Source organism: Lagenorhynchus albirostris, chromosome X (genome assembly GCF_949774975.1).
Source record: "Lagenorhynchus albirostris chromosome X, mLagAlb1.1, whole genome shotgun sequence".
NCBI lineage: Eukaryota > Metazoa > Chordata > Mammalia > Artiodactyla > Delphinidae > Lagenorhynchus > Lagenorhynchus albirostris.
The window spans coordinates 108,143,573-108,167,943 of NC_083116.1; the positions used below are offsets into that span (position 1 = coordinate 108,143,573).

The 24,371-nt window shown below is 35.7% G+C and overlaps 1 protein-coding gene across 1 annotated transcript; it reads left to right on the forward strand.

Annotated features, from left to right (window-relative positions):
* The first annotated feature begins 19,388 nt into the window (after positions 1 to 19,388).
* Positions 19,389 to 23,868, forward strand: LOC132513198 (melanoma-associated antigen B10-like). Its single transcript, XM_060137370.1, has 2 exons — positions 19,389 to 19,427; positions 23,176 to 23,868. Exons 1-2 carry the CDS (start codon positions 19,389 to 19,391, stop codon positions 23,866 to 23,868), a joined length of 732 nt encoding a protein of 243 aa, XP_059993353.1.
* Positions 23,869 to 24,371: the final 503 nt, after the last annotated feature.

The following is a 24,371-nucleotide window of genomic DNA, read 5'->3' on the forward strand; positions in this document are numbered from 1 at the left end:
TAAATGCCCATCGACAGAAGAATGGATAAAGATGTGGTACATATATACAATGGAATATTATTCAGCCATAAAAAGGAAGGAAATTGGGTCATTTGTAGAGACGTGGATGGACCTAAAGACTGTCATACAGAGTGAAGTAAGTCAGAAAGAGAAAAACAAATATCATATATTAACGCATATATGTGGAATCTAGAAAAATGGTACAGATGAGCCAGTTTGCGAGGCAGAAATAGAGACACAGATGTAAAGAACAAACATATGCACACCAAGGGGGGAAAGAAAGGGGGTGCGTGGTGCTGGGATGAATTGGGAGATTGGGATTGACATATATACACCAATATCTATAAAATAGATAACTAATAAGAACCTGCTGCATAAAAAATTAAATTAAATTTTAAAAAAGAAAAAAAGAGAGAAGTCATAAAAAGGAAACACGTATTTCAATGAAATTTATAAGGAACATTAAGGACATGGGTTTATAGAAAAAATACATCAGGAAAAGGTAAGTGACGGTGCATTGAAGGTGAAGCAGAGATTTTAATATTAATTGTGGAAAGAAGAAAGTGGGCTTTGGAGTGGAGATCAATGCTGTGAATCACAATCAGCTAAGCGCCTTAGACACTAATATGGATGTTTATAAATGTTTACAGCTGTGAAATGGCTCGGCTTTTTAGAGAACCTCAGTGGTGTTGGGGGATAATAGCTGTGAGTTCAGCACCTATAGCTTTTTCACCCCTAAAATCACTACCATGGTATTTTTTAATTTAGAATGAGTTGCTTTGGTGATTCTTGTCTTGAGCAGTCCTAGAGGGGACTAGGATAATGCATGATTATCTGGATTGGCACAGTGGACTAAACAGAGGCTATTTCTAACACAAACTAGTATCTTATTGATGAAGTGCAGGTTCCTGTTTTTGTAGATCACTCCTTGGCTTTGTGCCTCACCTTTGTTTCCAAATCAATCCTTAAATCTTCTGCCTTTAATGCATGAAACTATTTGATGTGGGGCTTCGCTCGTGGTGCAGTGGTTGGGAGTCCGCCTGCCAGTGCGGGGGAGGCGGGTTTCATCCCTGGTCTGGGAAGATCCCACATGCTGCGGAGCAACTGGGCCCATGCGCCAAAATTACTGAGCCTGTGCTCTAGACCCCACAAGCCACAACTACTGAAGCCCACGTGCCTAGAGCTCATGCTCCGCAACAAGAGAAGCCACCAAAATGAGAAGCCCACGCACTGCAACAAAAAGTATCCCGCACTCGCAGCAACTAGAGAAAGCCCGCGCGCAACAACGAAAATCCAACACAGCCAAAAATAAATAAATAAATAAATAAATAAATAAATAAATTAAAAAAAAGAAACTATTTGATGTAACACTTCTTTAGAAAGAAGAAAAATGGGGGATAAATTCCTTGAAATATTTTCTTGTAATATTTTATAAATCATTCAAGGTGGAGATTATTGGTAAAACGCCTAAAATGAAGATTCGAACTATCTTAAAAGAGACTAACAAGACAATATTTTTACACATTTCTATCCACATACATGAAGGTTCATTTAGAGCATGAAAATATAAGCACTTCAAGGAAGATTAATAACTTTATATATCCTTTTTAATTTCATTTAAGTCAGTATCTGAGTGTATATATACAATCTCCTCTTTAAATACATGTGAAGAATCGATGTGCAGGGTGTGTAAACCATGACATAATGAAGCAGAAATGGCACTCAAATCGATTTTAGTATCTATCATATTACAGCGTAGCATGGTGTGTCATGATTGCAGATGGACGGGGAAACCACTGTAACCCGCCCTCTTGCTTGATGGACGCTTTTAATCCAAGGGATTCTCTGTTTGAGAAAAGATGAGAATACAACTGGGATGTTAAGAGAAGAGTTAAATCGTTTGCCACTTTTCCAGAGAATAGCTACAGATATGAATAGAGAGAGAAATTCCAGGGCACTCAGGGTGGAACGTCATTGGTCCTGAATTGCTCATGTCAGAATTGCTCAGGCCACACATAGATTCTAATTGCTGAGAATAGCAACAGCTTTAATAATGGAGGCTAATAATAAATGTATGAAATGGGATGGGCTGTTGATGTTCAGACCCACAATGAAAAGGCTCTTCCAAGTGTTGGTACTGCTGCACTGGGATTGTTTTTTTGCAGTCATCCTCAAAAGTAAAAAATCACAACAGAATAATAATCTAATTTTTTAGAGGGGAGGGGATAGGCATAGTGGAAATTATACACAGCAAGAGAACTAAACAAGTGAAAATTAAGAAAGAAAAGAAAGGGCAACAGTGGATTATAGGAAAGAAGAAAGGGAGGGAAGGAAGGAGGGGGGAAGGAAAGAGTGAACTAATATTCTTGGGATGATTATTGAATTTTGGACTCTTGGCTCTATACAAAACAATTTAAAATTCTACTTAAAGCTTTACACATAGCTCTCTAAAATATCTAATTTTATTTATGCAGTTTTTGTCTATAATTGGACTCTTCCACTAGTTAAGAAAGCTCTGTGAGGAAAAGACTTTGTCTTATTCATCCCTGTATCGCCTGTGTCTAAAACAGAGTCTGACTCATTGAAGACCTCGAGGGAACATGTGCTAAATAAACAGTCTAAGAAAATAGGGATTCTTTTCCAGAAAAGGTAATAACTGAAGGCTGAGCTGCTGGTGGCAGGATGCACAAGGGAAGACTTTTTCCACCAAAAAACTAAAAATCTGTGTAATTTTCTTCTATTTCTCCTTATTAAAGACTGTTTTCATACACCTGATGTCCACTGTCAAGTTCAAGGTTCTATTATCCCTGAAAGAACAAGGTACATTCTTGTCTAGGCTCTAGATATATTTAATTCTGTTACAAACTTCTAAGGTATCAATTCATATTTTTAAAATATATCTGATGCCCCCATAATTGAGAAGGTATTTGAGGGCAGAATATATTTTTCTTTCTTTTTTTTTGAAAAACACATGGTAGCCTCTTGACTGTTGTACCAATTAAAATTTCATCAATAATGTGAGAGAGTTCCTTTTTAATAAGTAACTTATACATGCTGTCAGAAAAGAGGGCAAATGGAGTTATATTAAGAGAGCTGCAACAGTTAGATTAAGGAGACAAATAAAATTTGTGTAAACATTTGATAAATGGGAAAATCATAATGCCCTTTTCAGAATAACCATTTGATTTTTTGTGGGTATTATTTGAGTGAAATTAATGAGTTTTCATTTGAGCATGTTGGCTTTTTACTCATAAAGGAAAAGCAATTCAACAGAATAGTCAAAAGCAAAAACCTTTTAAAAATTTTACGTTCCAAGGGATGATTCAGCCCTCTTCTTTATTTCGTCACTTTGAACTAGGCTGCTTACATTTATCAAATTAACTATATGCTTTACAAATCTTTGTATGTGCTGGATAAAACTGGCTGATGTCTGACGAACTATAGTCTACAATCTCCACATCAGTTGTTTGTAACATGCTTTGAGCTGAATTCTAATTTTCACTTCCCTATTTCTAATTTTTGATAATTGCACATTGCCTATCAATAATGTTCTCATTTAAACCCTTGCTGTAATAGATACATATATATCTAGTTCTTTTGCTCTTGTATAAGACATTGCGGCAGTTAATTCTATAGTCTAAGGACCATTTTGTAAAGAAATTTTGCTTGAATTGCTTATAAAATAATCCCCTTCTCAAACTTGATCGATAAACCTCTTGTTTTTCTAATTAGTTATTACATTGGCTCAAACAGCTTCCTAGAATCAATCAGTTCCTTTCTATTTCAAACTTCTGTGCCATCATTTCTTTAACTCTATCAGTCACCTCTGACTAATCTATCTTTATAATTCATACCCACAACCCTGAACTATTTCTCTGCCTTCTGACCTAAACTTTTCAATCTCTACTATCCTTTCCCTAGTTTAGGGAATCTGGAGGTAAGCCTGATATTTCAAAAATGATACTACTGGGCTTCCCTGGTGGCGCAGTGGTTGGGAGTCCGCCTGCCGATGCAGGGGACACGGGTTCGTGCCCCGGTCCGGGAGGATCCCACATGTCGCGGAGCGGCTGGGCCCGTGAGCCATGGCTGCTGAGCCTGCGTGTCTGGAGCCTGTGCTCCGCAACTGGAGAGGCTGCAACAGTGAGAGGCCCAAAAGATACTACCTCCCTTTGGTGGGACAGATTTAATAATTTTGTTATAAAATACTTTATGTTCTTTTTCCATTTTGTCCTCAGTTTGAGAATAATATGGCTTTTTGTTTGATCCATTTGTTGATACACTAAAGTCAAATTAAGTTATGCTTAATAAACCTGAAACTTTTATATGATTCAACGTGCCACAGTTGACATTTATTAGTAACTGAGGACAAATTATCACATTAGTATATTTTATTCTTTCTAAATACAATTTTTATGTTATATGTCGTAAAATTCACTTTGTTGTGTACATTTTTATTAATTTTGGCACATTTGCAGAGTCATGTATCTACAGCCAAAGTCATGATACAGAACAGTTTTATCAAATCATAAACTTGCTTTATGGGTTTCCCTGGTGGCGCAGTGGTTAAGAATCTGCCTGCCAATGCGGGGGACATGGGTTCGAGCCCTGGTCTGGGAGGATCCCACATGCCGCGGAGCAACTGGGCCCGTGAGCCACAACTACTGAGCCTGCGCGTCTGGAGCCTGTGCTCCGCAACAAGACAGGCCACGACAGTGAGAGGCCCGCACAAAAAAAAAAACCCCAAAAAAACCCTTTCCTTATGCCTCTCCTTGATAATCAACCCTTTCCTCTACCCTGAACCCCTAGCAACCAGTGATCTATTCTCCATCCTGATAGCTTTGCCTTTTCCAGAACATCATATAAATAGAATTATTTAGTTTGTAGTCTTTTGACCTGGCTTTTTTCAGTTAGCAAAAAGCATTTGAGATTTATGAATGTTGTTGCACGTATCAATAGTTTTGGGTTTGGTTTTTTTTTAAGTTTTATTGCTGAATACTATTCCACTGTATGGATGTACTACAGTTTGTTTATCTGTTCACTGGCTGAAGAACATTTGGGTTCTTTCCAGTGTTTTGTGATTATGAGTAAAGCTGCTAAAAACTTCCACATACATGTTTTTGTGTGAACATAATTTTTCTCTCTTTTGGGGGGAAGTGGGATTTCTGGGTCACATGGTATAGGTGTGTTTACCTTTAAAAGAAACTGTTTCTGCTTTCCAAAGTGATCATTTTGCAATTTATGAATGTTCGAGTTGCTCTGTATCCTCACCAGCAACTGATGTTGTTTTTTAGGCATTCTAATAAACATTTGGTAGTATTTCATAGTGGTTTTAATATGAATTTTCTTAATGACCAGATAAAATGAACATCATTTTATCTGCTTATTTGCCATCCGTATACCTTCTTTGATTTAGCGTATATTCAAACATTTTGCCCATATTTTTATTGTGTTGTTTACTTTCTCTTTGATGAGTTTTGAAAGTTCTTTATATATTCTGTAAACAAGTCCTTTGCCATATAGGTGATTGACAGATATTTTTGCCCTGTCTGTGGTTTGTGTTTTCATTCTCTTAACAGTGTGTTTTGCTGTCTCAGGTCTTCTACCAATCTTTTGGGGGGAGGGTAGGGGAGCGAGGCCCATGGAGTAAGTTAGGTGTTAAGAGTGGGTCTGAACTCCCTCCCTATCTATGATCCCCAAGGGATCCACATACTCTTGCCAGTCTCTACTTGTCCTTTACCAATTTGTTAATAATTCCAGCTGAACTCTTTTTAGATTTTGGTATAGTTGGCTACCCTGTGACTGAGGTCTCTTACGGATCTAAAAAAAGTTGTAAACCTGCAGTTTGTCCAGCTTTGGTTCTTGTTATAAGGATGGATTAATGTTTTTTTCAGCTCTCTACTTCCCATGTAGAAACCAGAATTCTCCTCATTCTGTTTTTCATGTGACTTTTCATTTACCTAAGTTGGGGAAATATTATTAGAAACAAAAATCGTTTGTTAACCTAGAAAACCTCTCCACAAAGGTAGAAAAAGAGAAAGAAAACAGTTTTATTATTGAATGAGCATTAAACTGGAGTGTGATACATAGCACAGGCAATCTAAAAAGAATGCAAAGACAGAAAGAAATCTTACCCTTTTATACAACCAAGCAGATACAATCCATTATATACTTGTTCCCAAGTAAACAATAAACAATAACAAGCCTCAAGTATGAGGACTTGACAGCGCCCTTTCTCACACAAAGTTCATCCAAAATTCACCTGGTAATTGGAGTGACCATTTGTGTTTGGTAATGGTCTTTATCCAAAAGAAAAAAAATTTCCTGGATCTTTATGACAGGAGCTAGGTTTGCAACTTAGAGCCAGATACCAGCTAAACTTAGGCTCCTGTCCTCCGTGGAAACTGGGAGATAGGGGCACTATTTTCCTTGATGATTGCATTTCAAATCATGGCTCCCTGGTCCTTGAGGAAACATTACTGGGTTGTAGAACTAAAAAAAGGCTTACTTAGCTTTTGAAAAGATTTACATACATTTCAAAGAGGCAGAGAAAGATTTTATAATTACTGAAATTCTAAAGTAAATGCTTTAAGAAAAGGAACGGGGAGGAGCCTGTTTCCCAGTTTGCACCAGGGAGAATTGATTTTTTTTTTCTTATTTTTAATTTGTATTTTTTCTTACACCTGTAAACATCAGGAATGCAGCCCACAGAAAGGTTTACACAATATATTTAAATGCTTTGGTTTACTTGAGATTTACAACAATCCTGTGAGGCAAGCCAGAAAGTAATTATTTCTATTGGTCCAGTTTAGTAGATGAGGAAATTAAGATGCAGAGAAGCCAGTTGAATTGTCCAATTACACACTTCTAAGAAGAAATAAAACCAAGGCCTCTCAAATCCAGCTTCTCTGGAGTTATCTCCAGTCCTACCACTCTATACTACCTTCTCAAAAGCTTATATATTAATAATCCCAAGTTTATGTTTAGGATCAAAGAGTAAACACATGCACACTTCGCAGGTCTCAACAAACGTTTAGGATATATAATTTAGCCATATTAAATGTACCCTTGATCGGTTCAGTTGACAAGTAATTTGGCTGAGAGCAAAAGAGCCAACAGAGTTAATATTTATTGATACATTTATTATCAATACACACATCTCACCTCATTTATGCCTTCAAAGAATATTTATTGAATGTCTATTATGTACCACATATCATTTTAGGGGCTGGGGAAGCAGTAATGAATCAAACTGATTAAGTCCCTGCCCACATGAAGCTTATATTCTAGTGGGTGGAAAAGAGAATAATACTTAACACTACATAAAATATGTATATATATACACAAAGTGATTGCAATGTATACAGTGTGGAAAACCAAAGACCAAAACAAGAAACAGGGGACAATATGTGTTAGGAGGATACAAGAGCTTTTTTTTTTTTTTTTTTGGCAAAGGCCTGAAGAAAGCTAAGAGTAAGCCATGATGATACCTAGGGAAAAAGCAAATAAATAGGGGAAAAATAAGTAAAATGTCCTTGAAGCAAGACTATGTTTGTGTATTCAAGTAACAGCAAAGAAGATATGTGACTGGCGCTGAGTCCAGGAGGAAAGAGAGGTGGAAGGGGCTAGGTTATTAAGAGCCTTGTAAGTGAGATCAGAAGCCTTTGTGTTTTGAGAAAATGACATTGATCAAACATTTAAAAAGTTCACTCTGGCTGAGAAGACACTATTGTGGGTCTAGGGCACCAGCATTGAGACCAGATAGGAAACTATTGCAATTCAGCTGAATTCATGGTACCAAATAGGGGGAAATATCCCTGCTTTATCTTATTGTTATAGTTTTAAAATTCACTTTTTTTCAAAATGTTTTTTTGAATTTATTACAGTGGTAATAGATTTATGATACCATGTAAATATAAAATATGGACTTTAATACATCAGAAGGGCATTTGCTTAGGAAACATTTCATTGACATTTCATGTAGAAAAATAACTTCACATTTGCCTAGGATAGGCTGAGACCATGACAGAATGAGTAGTAAGAGTGCTCCGAGCTGTGTTTTTCAAATAAGAATTTACTTGATAGTTTATCAAGTAGACAACATGTGGAGAGAAAGATAGAGTCTGCACATCCAAATTCATCTTGTAGTAACATTTGCGATTGTGATTAAGAAGAGACGTACTGAAGTAAATTCCTATCTGCTTAAGAACTGACAAAACTTGATTTACATTTGTCAGTTTCTCAGTATTACTGAAATATGTATTGGTCCACTAACAAATTATTGCAGAATATCTTCCACAAATTCAGTAACAGTTTTTCTGCATGGTGTCCCTATTTTTATCTTAAATGTGGCAAATTATAGAATATATGATTCCTCAACTTTAGGATAGTCTTCAGATTCCTTTGCATGTTAAGTAAATTTATTCAAAGGGCTTTTAAGTCGCTTTATAATTTTACTAAGATCTGAAATACAATTTCTAGGCTCTTTCTACTTTATTAGTTTGAAATAACTAACTGAAGGCTTTGGAAGAAAAATCAGTATCTAAAAATGTTTTCCCTTTTTCTATTGTTAGACTAAAACAAAGTAAGTGTTGAGATCTCTTTGTCACCTATAGATTTCTCATTACCCTCATAGCATTCCATTGTTTGCTACATCCTTAATTGAAGGACTGTTATAAACACTCATGATCATCAATCTTAGTAAGCTCATGTAATTTAATAGACTTCTTGTGGGGTAGTTGTTCCTCAAGAAAAAGTTGCTCTTTATTGTTCAGTTTATTTTCACATTAATGGTTGTTTGAGAAGCTGCATCTATTTGTTTCTTTTCTTTTCTGACAGCTTTTAGCTTCTCCTCCTTTTTGTATTTATTTTATTATTATTATTTAAAGAATCTAGATCCTACCCTCATCTTTTACATAGAGTTAACAATAAGAATGACTAAGGTAAAGATGTCACTGACATCCCCATGACCACAACATAAATTCAGTCCAAATTAAAAGCCATCATCTTCCAGGCTTCCATTTCTTTGACCTACACCTAGGTATTTTTCTTTCTCATTTGAGTATACAAAGCCAACCTTCTTCACTTTCATACCCTTTTTCTAAGATCATAAAAACTTAAGTCCCTATTCCATAAATACACTCATTCAACACAATTTATATGTAGAATATATGAATCAGTGGTATCATCATAAAAGGCAAAGGAATATGCATTGAATCTTGGGATCAGATAACACTGAGAGCTATAATGGACCTTCCAGATTATTTATACCAGCAATTTTATTTTATTGGTAAGCAAATTCAAAGGTCTGAGAAGTTAAGCAGCATACTTCGGGATACACAACAAAGTGCAAGTACCGAATTGGAACACTGGTATCTTGACTGCCATTTCGTGTTTCTGCTACTACACCACAATGATTTTCACCTACATAAGTAGTCATAGTAACAGTATAATGAAACAATACTTCAAAAAGGAGAATTAAGATTATGTTGATGATAATTATATTACTAAGCACCTGCTTGGATATGCCATTCTTTCTTTCATCCAAATTACTAAAACAGAATACAAAGCACTTAAAAAGATACAACTGCTATATTATAGTAACTTATAAAGAAGAAATGACCATGGTTATAATATAAATAATTTCCAGAAATGTACCTAATTATGGAACATTTTCAGAAAGTAAGCATTTGCTTTATAAAAAATTAAGTGGCAAGGTTTTCTCTGATTTGAAAGAGAAGAAATCAAAGGAGGTCAGGAAAAGTTGAATATGTACTTTTATTTTTGTTTAAAGGAGAGTAAAAATTTTAAGTGGATACTTTATGTGAATTTTTAATGTAGAAAGTTATAGAGGCATACGGAGTTCTAAGAGAGAATCAAATAAAAAGGTAATTCAACAATGAACCCCGTTTATTACATTCTTACTATGTAACAGATGTTTCCTGGCTCTGGGTGGTAAAAGAAAATAAGACCTAGTTTTGGATCTTAGGAATCTCAAGACTAATATTAAAACAAATTTATACTATTTAGTAAACTACAATATAGGTAGAAATATATGTAGAAAACATGATACAGACGAAGTACAAAAAAGGAATTTGTTTGCTCGACCCATCAATGTCAAGAAAGGCCCTGCCAAGAAATGATGACTAATATTGGTGTCAAAAGTTAAGAGTTCACCATAGAGACATGAGGAATATTATATCTCAGCAGGGGAAGCAGTCTGTTTAATGGTTTGGGGACATCAAACAACATGACATGTTTGAGCAAGGGCCAAATTTTTTCCTTTTGGATTATGCTTAGAATGTTTCAGGAGAAGAGGATATAGAATTAGATAGAGAGCAGGACTTGGGAAGCCTTGCTCTACATAACACATCAAATAGCTTTTTCATAAGAAGTGAAACATACGGAGAAAAAGAAAAACAAAAGAAATGTACAAATCTGGGTTTATTTTGGTGAAATCTGTTGAAGCAAACCTCAGGATCATGATCTTATATATATTGTAGTGAAAAGTAATGCTTTGGGAAAGACAGAAAATCATCCACAATCGCATCATCATTTACCTTGACTTCTTGAAAGGTCGTAGCATCACACTCCCCTCTACATGCCCCTTCTCACTTTCGTTTCCATGAAGAGCCCCTCACTCCAACTTTTCTTCCTAGATATCTAAGCTCTTTGCTGCCATCATGCCCATAACTTTGTGACTTGAGGATGTAGTGGGATTGTAAAAAATTCCTCAGCAAATAGTAGTGCAGCCAGGGAAAGAGGAATGGGCAAATCAGTTAAGTCAGGGGAGAAAATAGTATGGTTAAAGGCAATGCAAATTGAATAGGAGACTCATGTTTAAGTTGAGGAAAAATGAGGAGAAAGACATAGTGATTTGTGTGAAAAAGACTAGAGGACTAGGGCCGAAATTAAAACCCTTAGAGCTGAATTTTAAACTAAATGTACAAAGTAATTTGAAGCAAAGCTAGTGGAGCAAAATATAACAAAGAGTCCAAATTGTGCCTTTCCATAAGCAAAGGTCATGAACCAGTGGTATTTTCTTTGTAATAGGAACCCTATAGGAAATCTAAGATCAATGCTGGATGTAGATTTACTTGCATTAAACATGCTGATTCTACACTATTTTTGAAAGGTTAAGAAAACATGTGAGGAGCCCAATACAATGAAAAGTGTTTGCATGATTTCTTTTTTGAACCTGAAGAGGTTGAAGCAAACCCTAGACTGAATCTGTAAGATGATAGTTGTAGCAGACACAGATGGCATCCCACCTCTCACCTTTACCATCTTGATTCATACTTGTGAACTTCAAACTGCCAGCTCTTAAATTTATGTGTGTGTGGTTTTTTTTTTTTTGGCCCTTGGGGCTTGTTTTGCAGCTAGACAGCAGACCAGAAATTATAGGCAATTAATAGCTCCCAGGACAGCTACATGTAGAAGAATGAAATTACAACACTCCCTAACACCATACACAAAAATAAACTCAAAATGGATTAAAGACCTAAATGTAAGGCCACACACTATCAAACTCTTAGAGGAAAACATAGGCAGAACACTCTATGACATAAATCACAGCAAGATCCTTTTTGACCCACCTCCTAGAGAAATGGAAATAAAAACAAAAATAAACAAATGGGACCTAATGAAACTTCAAAGCTTTTGCACAGCAAAGGAAACCATAAACAAGACCAAAAGACAACCCTCAGAATGTGAGAAAATATTTGCAAATGAAGCAACTGACAAAGGATTAATCTCCAAAATTTACAAGCAGCTCATGCAGCTCAATATCAAAAAAACAAACAACCCAATCCAAAAATGGGCAGAAGACCTAAACAGACATTTCTCCAAAGAAGATATACAGATTGCCAACAAACACATGAAAGAATGCTCAACATCATTAATCATTAGAGAAATGCAAATCAAAACTACAATGAGATATCTCACACCAGTCAGAATGGCCATCATCAAAAAATCTACAAACAATAAATACTGGAGAGGGTGTGGAGAAAAGGGAACCCTCTTGCACTGTTGGTGGGAATGGAAATTGATACAGCCACTATGGAGAACAGTATGGAGGTTTCTTAAAAAACTAAAAATAGAACTACCATACGACCCAGCAATCCCACTACTGGGCATATACCCTGAGAAAACCATAATTCAAAAAGAGTCATGAACCACAATGTTCATTGCAGCTCTATTTACAATAGCCAGGAGATGGAAACAACCTAAGTGTCCATCAATAGATGATTGGATAAAGAAGATGTGGCACATATATACAATGGAATATTACTTAGCCATAAAAAGAAACGAAATTGAGTTATTTGTAGTGAGGTGGATGGACCTAGAGTCTGTCATACAGAGTGAAGTAAGTCAGAAAGTGAAAAACAAATACCGTGTGCTAACACATATATATATGGAATCTAAAAAAAAAAAATTCTTCTGAAGAACCTAGGGGCAGGACAGGAATAAAGAAGCAGATGTAGAGAATGGGCTTGAGGACATGGGGAGTGGGAAAGGTAAGCTGGGACAAAGTGAGAGAGTGGCATGGACATGTATACACTACCAAATGTAAAATAGATAGCTAGTGGGAAGCAGCCACATAGCACAGGGAGATCAGCTCGGTGCTTTGTGACCACCTAGGGGGGTGGGATAGGGAAGGTGGGAGGGAGACGCATGAGGGAGGAGATATGGGGATATATGTATATGTATAGCTGAGTCACTTTGTTATAAAGCAGAAACTAACACACCATTGTAAAGCAATTATACTCCAATAAAGATGTTAAAAAAAAAGAATGCTAAGTGGTAAATTTTGAAATCTAATTTTATATTTAATATTTCAAAAATCTCCCTGTAACCAAAGGCTACCCCCATTAGAACAGTGGTAAGGATTCAGGTGTTATTATATCTCACTGATTCCTTATTTACAGGATATTAGAGAATATAAAATATGCTTCATCAGAGAAGGAAATGAATGCTTATTATTGTGCCATTGACAAGCTGGGAACCTTGGGGTCAGAGCAATCAAGAACATCTACCTGTCACATACTAATGTTAAGTGTGTGTAAAATGTAAGAGGAAGGAAGATTTTTCCTAACCCTATAGCTTTCATTATATTCACCTATCTGTCCTTTACATCTTTGATTAATTCCATTTAGGGGCACATAGATGTTTTCACAGACAGTTTATTTTGATACACAAAATGGAAAAACAAAGGACCTTTTTTCATTTTGCTTAAGCTTTAACTTCTAACTGAAGAAAGTCACCTGGAATAAGCTTTACAATAGTGAGTACATTTTGTGAGTCAATTGTCACTTAAAACATATAATTCCTGAAACAAATTGGTTTACATGGACTTTAATTTTTGTCCTACTGTTTACTTTCTCCCAATAAAATGTGCACCAGATGGATGTTAAGAAAATGGATTGAGTGAGACAATACATTTGTGCAAAGGTGATTTCTCCTCAAGTAAATCGTTCATATTACTTCGCCAAAAGTTTATGTCTAAGGAGGAGAAAATCAACTATACAAATGACTAACTATTAAACAGAACATATAATGTTTAGGGACAATTCTCTATGGGTCACTTGCAATTCTGCATATCTTGTGAGGCACTGGCTGCCCTTTGTCTGATATTTTCAACAAAGTCTGTGTATCAAACAGCCTTGGAAGTTATAAATAATGTCTCCAGAGCAGGGGGGAGGCATGCTTTCTGCCCATTATACAAAATTCAGGTTTCCTAAGCACAGGGCTCCTTTCCTGCAATGCAACTCACTGTATGTTCTGGTGTCACCTGGACCTCTCCATGTCACTCTCTGGTTACTGGGACTTGGATAACCAGTGTAAGAAAATGCATATACTCTGGCTACTACTATTGCTTTGAGTAATAACGTTCTTTATCTCTTACCCAAGCGTCTTGTGTTTTCTGCCAGCATCCATGAAACTGTGACAGGCTAACTTGTTAGCTTGCAAGAAGAATAAAAATCTTAGCTTCTTCACAGCTCTTGACAGCAACCAAATACCTCTGTTTTCCTATTTGCAAACAAAAAACAAACAAAATTAGCCTTTAAAATAGCATTTAAGGGCTTCCCTGGTGGCGCAGTGGTTGAGAGTCCGCCTGCCGATGCAGGGGACACGGGTTCGTGCCCCGGTCCGGGAAGATCCCACATGCTGCGGAGCAGCTGGGCCCGTGAGCCATGGCCGCTGAGCCTGCGCGTCCGAAGCCTGTGCTCCGCAATGGGAGAGGCCGCAACAGTGAGAGGCCCGCGACCGAAAAAAAACAAAGCATTTAAAATTTTCCTTTTGCTCCTATTTTTGTTTTCATATGTATCATAAGTCTGAATTTCTTCAAATCATTTAACTAGCTTCAAATATATGATTAAAATGTGAGATATGTAACATGATGAAGAGTGAAACTGTAAATCAAGGAATATAGTTTTGATATCAGTTATTTATGAAAGTGACGCTACAACCATTTTAACTTGTCTCCTTGTAGCACTGTGTTCTTTTTTTAACAGAACATCAAATTCACTAAGGTTAAGTAATGATGATAAAATTGAACTCTTTATTGTTACATATACATTATTTTTACTTGTTTATATCCATAGTTTTTACTTTAAATGTTGTCAGAACTGTAAGAATAACATATATGTGTATATATTACACAGGTATACATTATTTAGATCTAAATTTATATACATTTCAGTATTATTTATATACTTACGTTATATATAAATTTATATATTTTTATTAACATACATTTGAGGAATATGTGTGAATATTTAAGCCACATCACTATAAGCTCCTTTGCTAATTACTTATCTAAATCTGAATTTCTTCTGTATTTAAGCAGAATAAACAATTTAAAATTGTAGGCAACAAATTAATTCTACTCATAATCTGCATTGATTATCTTATATAATTATCTAAAATAGTTGTACACAATGTTTGTATGGTGTTATATGCAAGAACATGGGGGAAACAAAGGTATTTAACTACTGAAAAATTTCATGACTTTCTGTCATAGGCTTTTGTCCTATCCCCTTCCCCATGTATTTTCTCTTTTGAATTTTAAGTACTGCACAATTTCAAACATGTGCTCCTATGGAGAAGAAGGGACATGCAGTTTTACATCCAGGTGTGATGCGACAGATATCATCACTGAGTTCTGTATACACAGAACAGTATTACCAATTCCATGTCATAGTTATCTATACTACTATAGTGCTTGCTAGAGCAGGGAATATCTTCTCCCTGGATTTCATCAGCATCAGGATTAATCTGCTGGCCTCAGTGTTGACCAGGATACTGGTGCTGGTGGGGTTAGAGATCTGGACATCATCACAAAGCTATTTCTATCACCAAACAACAAGGACTACTCTAAAGAATAGGCACAGTTTTAGTAAATCATTTTTATGCAGTTGCACTTGATGTCATTACGGGAAACTTGGAAGCTAGAATTAGAGGACATTTTTGATCCTTTAAGAAACTTTCCTAGCTCAGCAGACTATGAATACTGTTAAATCTCTTTCAGAGATAGTATCAGCATGATGGCGTACTTAGGATTGGACCCTAAAAACCCATATAAGTCAACATGAAAAAAGAGATTTTGGACATTCACTACAGTGCTATCAGTTTGAGAATGTTTGAAGTCTGTGCTTCCTCTTCTATTATTCCTGTTTTTAGATTAGAAACTCGAGAAAGGCAATGCTAACATTTGTTCCTAATTGCTAGGCAGTATGCTAAAAAATAAAGATAAGCAGAAAATAAAAATGTTGATGGTTGTTATATCTAAGTTATATGATGATAGAAATTTTTTTTTGTTCTTTAAAGCTAATTCTATATTGCCAAAAATCACAACTCATTCTCGAGCCTAATCCCTGGAGACAGATGTAAAAACAGAATTCATAATTGGTTAAGTCTTAAAGAATGGGGCAGAGATTAAGAATATGGTGAATATTAGCACATGAGATATTGTCCTAAGACGCTGTGTTTTTGCTGATGGGTAGAGGGTCACTGATGAGATATGGAGTTTAGGGATAACAGAAGTAGTAGAGATGGGGTAGGGATGCCTGTTACATGAATTACTTGCTAAAATAAGTTAGATCTTAATAGCTGATTTGGGGTTTAAAAAAATGTGAATATCAAAATATGATCTACATGAGAATGACCATATCAAATGCCTAGGTAAAGCCCAGTGATCAATATGGTGAGCAGTCTCAAAGAGAAGTAGTCTATTTTGAGCAAAATACCACCTACCTGTGAAATGAACAGTCAAAAAGCTTATCTTTCTGTAACAGGGTATAGATAATATACAAATATCTCACGCACTACATCTGACTCTCTTCTTTGGGGCTTATGCCTTGAGGCCACATAAACGTGTTTGCCATAAGTTAGTTTATTATTCTCTTTCATTTTAAGTAACTTATTGAATATTTCCTGTACTTTTATGGTAATTTTACAGTAATTTGCTTCCATTATGGTAATAATGAACGTTTATCAGCAACACTGTAAATAGTTAAACTACCTACATTTTTTTTTAACAGTCTGGCTTCAAAAATTGCTCATCTAGAAATTATCTAGCCTTAATTACAAAGCAATGTTACCTTGTTCTTTTTGTTATTGTGATATTTGGGATGGGGTTAATTATGACCAACAAATATTAGGAATCGATTCTAGATGAAGGAGTAAGATGGGCTCTGAAATGTCTAAAAGATAGAAAGATCAGTTGAAGGATGTATATACAATACCATCACAGCCATGTGAAAAGGGAAAATGCATGGAAAATTACTCAAATACTTGGTGTATACAAAGCTAAGAAGGATTAAGTAATACTTAACCTATGCTTCACCAATGCGTTAAATAAAGTGGATAATTAAACATTATCAGTAAAACTTGGGTACTCCTGTTTTCTTAAAGTTCATGTTGTTCTATTCTGAATCATATCATATTCTTATAATTCTTATACAATATTCATAGAGGCTATTCACAAAACCTAAATGTATACAATATTCATAGAGGCTATTCACAAAACCTAAATGTACAAATGCATACACATATGTAACCCATCCCCATCAAGATATAGTGTTATTCCACCACCTCACAAAGATCAGTCATGCCTTTCCCAGCCAATTCCAATAGACCACCTCCACATCATTCCTCTTCCACAGTTCTGATTTCAACTATAGATTGGATTGGCTCATTCTAGAATTTTTAACAGCTTTATTAAGGTGTAACTGACATACAATAAACTGCATATATTGAAAGCACAAAATTTGATAAATTTTGGCATATGAATACATTCACGTAACAACCAGCACAATCAACATAATGAATATATCCATCACCCCCAAAAGGTTCCTCATGCTCCTTCGTAATTTCTTTCACATCCCTCCCAGTCCACAGGCAACCCCTGAATGATACTCTTTACGTCACTATACATTCGTTTTCATTTCCTAGAATTGCATATAAATGAAATCATACAGTATGAGTTATGTTGTTATGTGTTATGTTCTTTCACTCAAAATAATTATTTAGAGAGCCATGTATGTTATAGCATGTATCAATACTTTGTTCCATTGTATGTATACACCAAAGTTTATCTATTCCTCTGTTGATGGACATTTGAGTTCTTTCCAGTTTTTCACTATTACAAATAAAGATGCTATGAACTTTCATATAAACATCTTTGCATGGATATAAGCTTTCATTTCTCTCAGGTAAATACCTGGTGGTATAATAGCTAGGTCATGTTGCAGGTATGTAGTTAACTTTTTAAGAAACTGCCAAACTGTTCTCCGAAGTGGATGTACCAACTTACATCCTCACCAGCAGTCTCTGAGAGTTCCTTCACATCCTTGGCAATACTTGGTATGAGCAGTCTTTTTACTGTGCATATTCTGATATGTGTGTAGTGGTATCTCATTGGGATTTTAATTTTTATTTCCCTAATGATTAATGATGTTGAGCATCTTTTCACGTGCTTCTCCGTCATTCTTAACTGTCTTTCAGTGAACTGTCTGTTTAAACCTTTTGACCATTTATATTGGGTTATATGTTTTCTTATTATTGAGCTTTAAAAGTTCTTTATAAATGCTGGGTAGCTTTTTACCATATAAGCCTTTTACCATATATATGTTTTGCAAATATTTTCTCCCACTCTATTAGTTGTCTTTTCATTCTCTTAGCAGTGTCTTTTTGAAGAACAGATGTTTTTAATTCTGGTGGAATCCAATTTATCAATTTGTTCTTTTATGAATTGTCCTTTTGAAGTAGTAGCCAAAAAATCTTTGCCTAGCCCAAGAACCCAAAGGCTTTCCCCTACATTTCCTTCTAGCAGTTTTATAGTTTTGGATTTTACATTTAGATCTGTGATCCATTTTTTGTTATTTTTCTTGTACAGTGAAAGTAATGGATCAAAGTGTGTGTGTATATTTCCAATTGTTCCAATATCATTTTTTGAAACGACTATCTTTTCTTCACTGAATTGCCTTTGTACCACTGTTGACAATCAGTTGTTTATATATGTTAGAGTCTATTGCCAGTTTTTCTATTCCGTTCCATTGAGCCATTTGTCTATCTTTACAAAAATACCACATTGTCTTGATTATCATACTTTATAATGTCTTGACATGAAGTAGTGTCAGTCCTCCAAATTTCCTTTTCTTTTTCGAAGTCATTTTGGCTATTCTTGTCCATTGTATGCCCACATAAATTTTAGAGTATATCAATTTCTTTAAAAAATATAAAGGCCTTCTGGGATTTTGATGGAGATTTTGTTGAACCTAGAGATATTTGGGGGAGAACTGACAACTAAATGGTCTCATTTTCCAATCTCTAACTCCTTTATTTCATTTATTTCCTTTTACTGGGCTGGCAGGTGTCTCTTTTACAATGTGGAATAAAAAATAGTGATAGTAGCTATTCTTATCTAATTCCCAATTTCCAGTGGTTTTCCACTAAGTATGATGTTTGCAATGGAGGGTATTTTTTTGGTAGATATCCATTATCTAGTTTGATAACATCTCTTTTTATCATGAATCAATATTGATTTGTATAAAACAATTTTCTTTATCAACTTGTATATTTGTCTCATTTAATATGTCATTGTGTTATGCCAGCCCTATACTTATTTGCCCTCAGAGCCACTCCTTACTCTTTCTTTGCTCTGCTCTGTAGTGTTTTGCAGATAACTCCTGCAGGCTGCAGCTCCTAGGTTCTCCAATATTTGGCTACTATCAAGGATCGGGCAACAAGGACACCAGCAGATTATAGTCCAGGAGGAGAGAAACAGTCAGACATTTTCTCCTTCTCCCTTTCTCTCTCTGAATCAAGTGGCTTCTCCTTCAATGGTTACATCTTCTCTATGACTCTAGCCCCCAATATGTTGGTTAACCATGGTTCTGGATCCTGCTGACCCCAACTCCCAGTCTCCAGTAACACTACCTCGTCTCTTTGTCTCTCTATCCTGAAGATGGGAGTGATTTCCTCAAGTTGCAAAGTATTGGTTTTCCTGACTCTATCCTGTTTGGCTTCTCCATTATTTGAGTAACCAATTTCTTGCATTAAATTCTACCTGAGTTATCGATTGAAAGTAACTTCTGTTTTCCTGAATAATCTCTGACAGTTGCATTTGTAATTATTTTGTTTGATTTTCTAATGTGAAACTCTCCTTTCACTCCTAGGAAAAACTCAATTCAGTCATAAGCAGTTAAATGTGTTCAAGTCTCTTATATCATATATAACCAAAACAAAACAAAGCAAAACACCCACTGGGACCCTGAAACCTCTCTAAATAATTCTCTGCTTCTCTCCTCCTCTTCACATCCTTCTCCAAAATAATTTTCTCCACTTACTAGTATTTGTGTGTGTTTGCATGTATATGTGTGTGTGTATGTATATATATGTATATAGATATTCAAAAAATTCTAAGAACATAAGGAATACAGAGACATTCAGCTTGTAAAAAATTCCAGCACTACACATAAAGCTCTATTAGCATTACTTGTGGGAAACACCCCAAGTGGTACTCAGAGGGATATTTATAGCCTTAAATAAATTTATTTAAAAAATAATGCAACTGCTATGGAAAACAGTATGGAGGTTCCTCAAAAAACTAAAAATATAACTACCATGTGATCCAGCAATTCCACTTCTGGGTATTTCTTGGAAGAAAATGAAAATGCTAACTTGAAAAGATATATGCACCCCCATGTTCATAGCAGCATTATTTACAATAGCCAAGATATGGAAACAACCTAGATGTCCACCAATGGATGAATGGATAAAAAAAATCATATATATATATGTATGTATATATATATATATATATATATAATGTAATATTATTTAGCCATAAAAAGAAGGAAATCTTGCCATTTGCAACAACATGGATAGACCTTGAGGGAATTATGCTAAGTGAAATAAGTCAGACACAGAAAGGCACTTATATGTAGAATAAAAAACAAAAAATGAACTCAATGATACAGAGAAACTACTGGTGGTTGCCAAAAGCAGGGGGTGGAGAGTGGGCAAAATGGATAAAGGTAGTCAAAAGGTACAAACTTCCAGCTATAAAATAAATAAGTCCCGGGGACGTAATGTACAGTATGGTAACATGGTTAATAATACTGTATGTGTATATTTGAAAGATGCTAAGAGGGTAGATCTTAAAAGTTCTCATCACAAGAAAAATTGTAACCATGTGTGGTGATGGATGTTAACTAGACTTATTGTGGTGATCATTTCACAATATATACAAAAGTCGAATCATTATGTTGTATACCTGAAACTATTATGATGTTATATGTCAATTATAACTCAATTTAAAAATAAAATCCATTAAAGAGAATAGAAAGCATAGAGACCATAGGAATAAGAAATTAGGGAAAAGAACAGGCTAATTTGAAAAAGAACTAAAACAATATCTGGAAATAAAAATATAGTTATTGAAATTAAAATCCCAATGGACAAAAAAAAATAGAAATATTTAAAACATGCAAAAAATTTCAAGAAACTAGAGGAGCACCATATTAAACCCCCCAAAATAGAATGTATGAAATAGTGTAGAAATGATTAATTAAAAGACAATGAAAAAAAAAAAAGGGCTTCCCTGGTGGCGCAGTGGTTGAGAGTCCGCCTGCCGATGCAGGGGACACGGGTTTGCGCCCCGGTCCGGGAGGATCCCACATGCCGCAGAGCGGCTGGGCCCGTGAGCCATGGCTGCTGAGCCTGCGCGTCCGGAGCCTGTGCTCCGCAACGGGAGAGGCCACAACTGTGAGAGGCACACGTACCGCAAAAAAAAAAAAAAAAAAAAAAAAAAAAAAGACAATGAAGCCAACTAACAAAAGCCTACTCTTTGAAAACGCTGATATAACTGACAGTTTTATAGTTATCATCAATTACAAAAGAAAGAAGCAGAAGTGATATTAGTTGAATAATATTGTACAAAATATAGGTGCAGAAGGAATTTAAATATTCTAAGAGAACAGTATAAATATTACCAAATGGAGGACAAGGATAGGTTTCTACATAAATATATATTTCATCTAATAAATTCAGAAGGAATGATAGAGAAAATTAACATTGTGTAACTCTCAATTAGTTAATGGATAAATATGCTAATCTTCAAAGACTGCAAACATCAACACAAATGGAGACAGACATTAGGTTCCTAGTAATAAAAGTGCACAGTATCACCTATGGAGCAGTCTTTCCAGAAGAAGAAAAAAAACAAAGAGAAAAAAGTTAAACCTTAATCTGATCTAACTTCAACCGATTTAAAGAAATACACGGGGAGAAGGACACCAGTGTTGGCATCAGCAAAATCCAGGCCATACGAAACCGGACTGAACATAAGATGAGGGTTTTCCCCCGAACAACAGCAACAAAATGACAAGGAAAAAGAAGTAATGTATCTATTGGAGAGGGGGGAGGATAAGATCTATAAATTAATGGACATAAAAAACAATGACAATGAACAGACTTTACTTGACTCTAATTCAAGGACAAAACATTTAAAAAATATGTCAGGTAAATGTGAAAAGTAATTGGACATTTGATGATATCACAGAGTTAGTTTTTTTAAGGTAGAATATGTATAATCCTACCATATAAGGTTTATATTTCATAAAGAGTACTTACCTTTTGGAAACCGGCACTGACATATTTAAAGATGAAATGGTATTATATCTAGGATTTGTTTCTCATTATTTCAGTGGCAGAGATTGGAGTACCTATGGGTATAAATGGAACCAGACTGACTATGTATTGATAATTGTTGATTCTAATGTCAGATGTATTGGTTTTACTACACTAGTCTCTCTATGTTGTATATGTTTGAGAATTTCTCCAATGAAAAGAATATACATGTTGCCATTAAATTTGAAACCCCAATGAAAATAGACCATTATTTAGAAAAAATATTAATTACCCAATTGATCCAAAGAGAAATAGAAAACTGTAATTGAGAAATACAAACTGAAACTCTCCTCAAAGCTCCAGCCACCTTCAAATGTTTCAGGACAAGGCAGTTCTGCCATATAATAAGCAAAAAATGAACCATTATCTTATGTAAACACATCCAAAGCATACAAAAAGATGGGAAATCTTTCAACTCATTTTCCCAGGCTAGCTTTCCTTGATAAGAAAACCAGCTGAGGACACCCCGAAAACAGAATACTTGAGCCAAGCTCACCCACACACAGGCAAAGATCCTAAATAAACACATAGAAGTTTCAATACAGCAGTGAATTAAATGTAGAAAAATGAGGCTGAATCCAAGAAATGTAAAGATGATATAACATTAGGAAAAAACTGCCTAAAATATTACCACATTAACAGATAAAATTTTAAAACGCTTTGATCATGTACTGAAATGCAGAAAAAGCTTTTGAAAAGAACTCAACACTAATGCATAGTAATACCATTTAGCAAACTGACATTAGAAGGGAATTTTCATTTCCTAAAATCTACAGCAAAAGAATTGAAATGTGAAACACAAAGTGTTAGTAGCATTCCCGTTAAGGCAAGGAAGAAGACACAGCAAGCAGAATGCTACCAACTCTACTGTTCAACACTGGACTGGAATGCATAGCCAGAGGATAAGAATACAAAAATAAATAAATTTTAGGACTATTAAAAAGAAACAAAAGTTATTCGTTGTAAATTTGATCATCATTTTAGAAAATCCAAAGGATTTTGTACAAGTATCAAATGAAAGAGCCCGTTACCAAGGCGGATATGTTGAGAAATGTAATACAGATGTACAAGAATCACTTCTATAAGATCCTCAGGAAAGCCTCTGAGCATTTGGAGCTGGTCTTTGGCCTTGACGTGAAGGAAGTGGATCCCAACAGGAATATTTATGTCCTTGTCAATAAACTGGAACTAAGCTATGATGCAAAGCCGAGTGATGACAGAGAGGTTCCCAAGACTGGTGTGCTGATGACTGTTCTGGGTGTGATCTTCACGAAGGGCAACTGCGCCACTGAGGAGCAAGTCTGGGAATTGCTGAATATAATGGGGTTGTATGCTGGGAGGAATAACTTCATCAGTGGGGAGCCCAAGAAGCTCATCGCCAAAGATTTAGTGCAGGAAAGGTACCTGGAGTACTGCCAGGTGGCCAACAGTGATCCTCCATGCTATGAGTTTCTGTGGGGCCCGAGAGCCCGCGCTGAAACCAGCAAGATGAAAGTGCTGGAGGTTCTGGCCAAGATCCATGATACGGTCCCCACTGCCTTCCCATCCTGGTATGAAGAGGCTTTGAGAGATGAGGGAGAGAGAGCCCGAGCCAGGGCTGCAGCCAGGGCTGGCACTGCTGCCCTGGCCAGCGTGCGCTCCAGGGCCATAGCCAGCAGCTTTTCCTGCCCTGAGTGAAGGCTGAGGAAGATTATTTAACATGTTCAAAGAGAACAGCTAATGTTCTCATTAGTGGAAGGTTGGGGCAGGGCTGGAGAAAACAGAGTATATAACATGTTTGTGCTCCTGTTCTATGTAGTAACTTGGATAAATTTGCCTAAATGTTGCTCCTTTTAGTAGAAAGTTTAAGTAGCTTCAGAGTCTGAGTTTATGAATGATGTAAATCAGACATTTATTGATGTTTATGAGGTTTAAGAGTAAGAGTTCTACTATTTTATAGAATTGGGAAATTTTCCATCTCATTTAGTTATTTGGAACAAGATAACATGTCATTGGGTTAGGCATTTCCTTGGAAATGTGAAAAGAAATCAGCAGTAAAATGGTTGGGATCAAGAAATAGAGGAAAAAGTAAAAGGCGATAAATATTTACATTCCCTTATCATGTTTAGTCTGTTGTTCTGTAAAATTAAGAGATATATACTTGGATGTGCTTACTTTATTCAAGAATGTAGAATTAATTA

Bases quoted from the DNA above. Each gene is read 5' to 3' on its own strand.
- LOC132513198 (XM_060137370.1), top strand. From the start codon at position 19,389: ATGGTTCTGGATCCTGCTGACCCCAACTCCCAGTCTCCA. The intron at 19,428-23,175 runs GTAACACTACCT...TCATCATTTTAG, and splicing joins ACCCCAACTCCCAGTCTCCA to AAAATCCAAAGGATTTTGTA.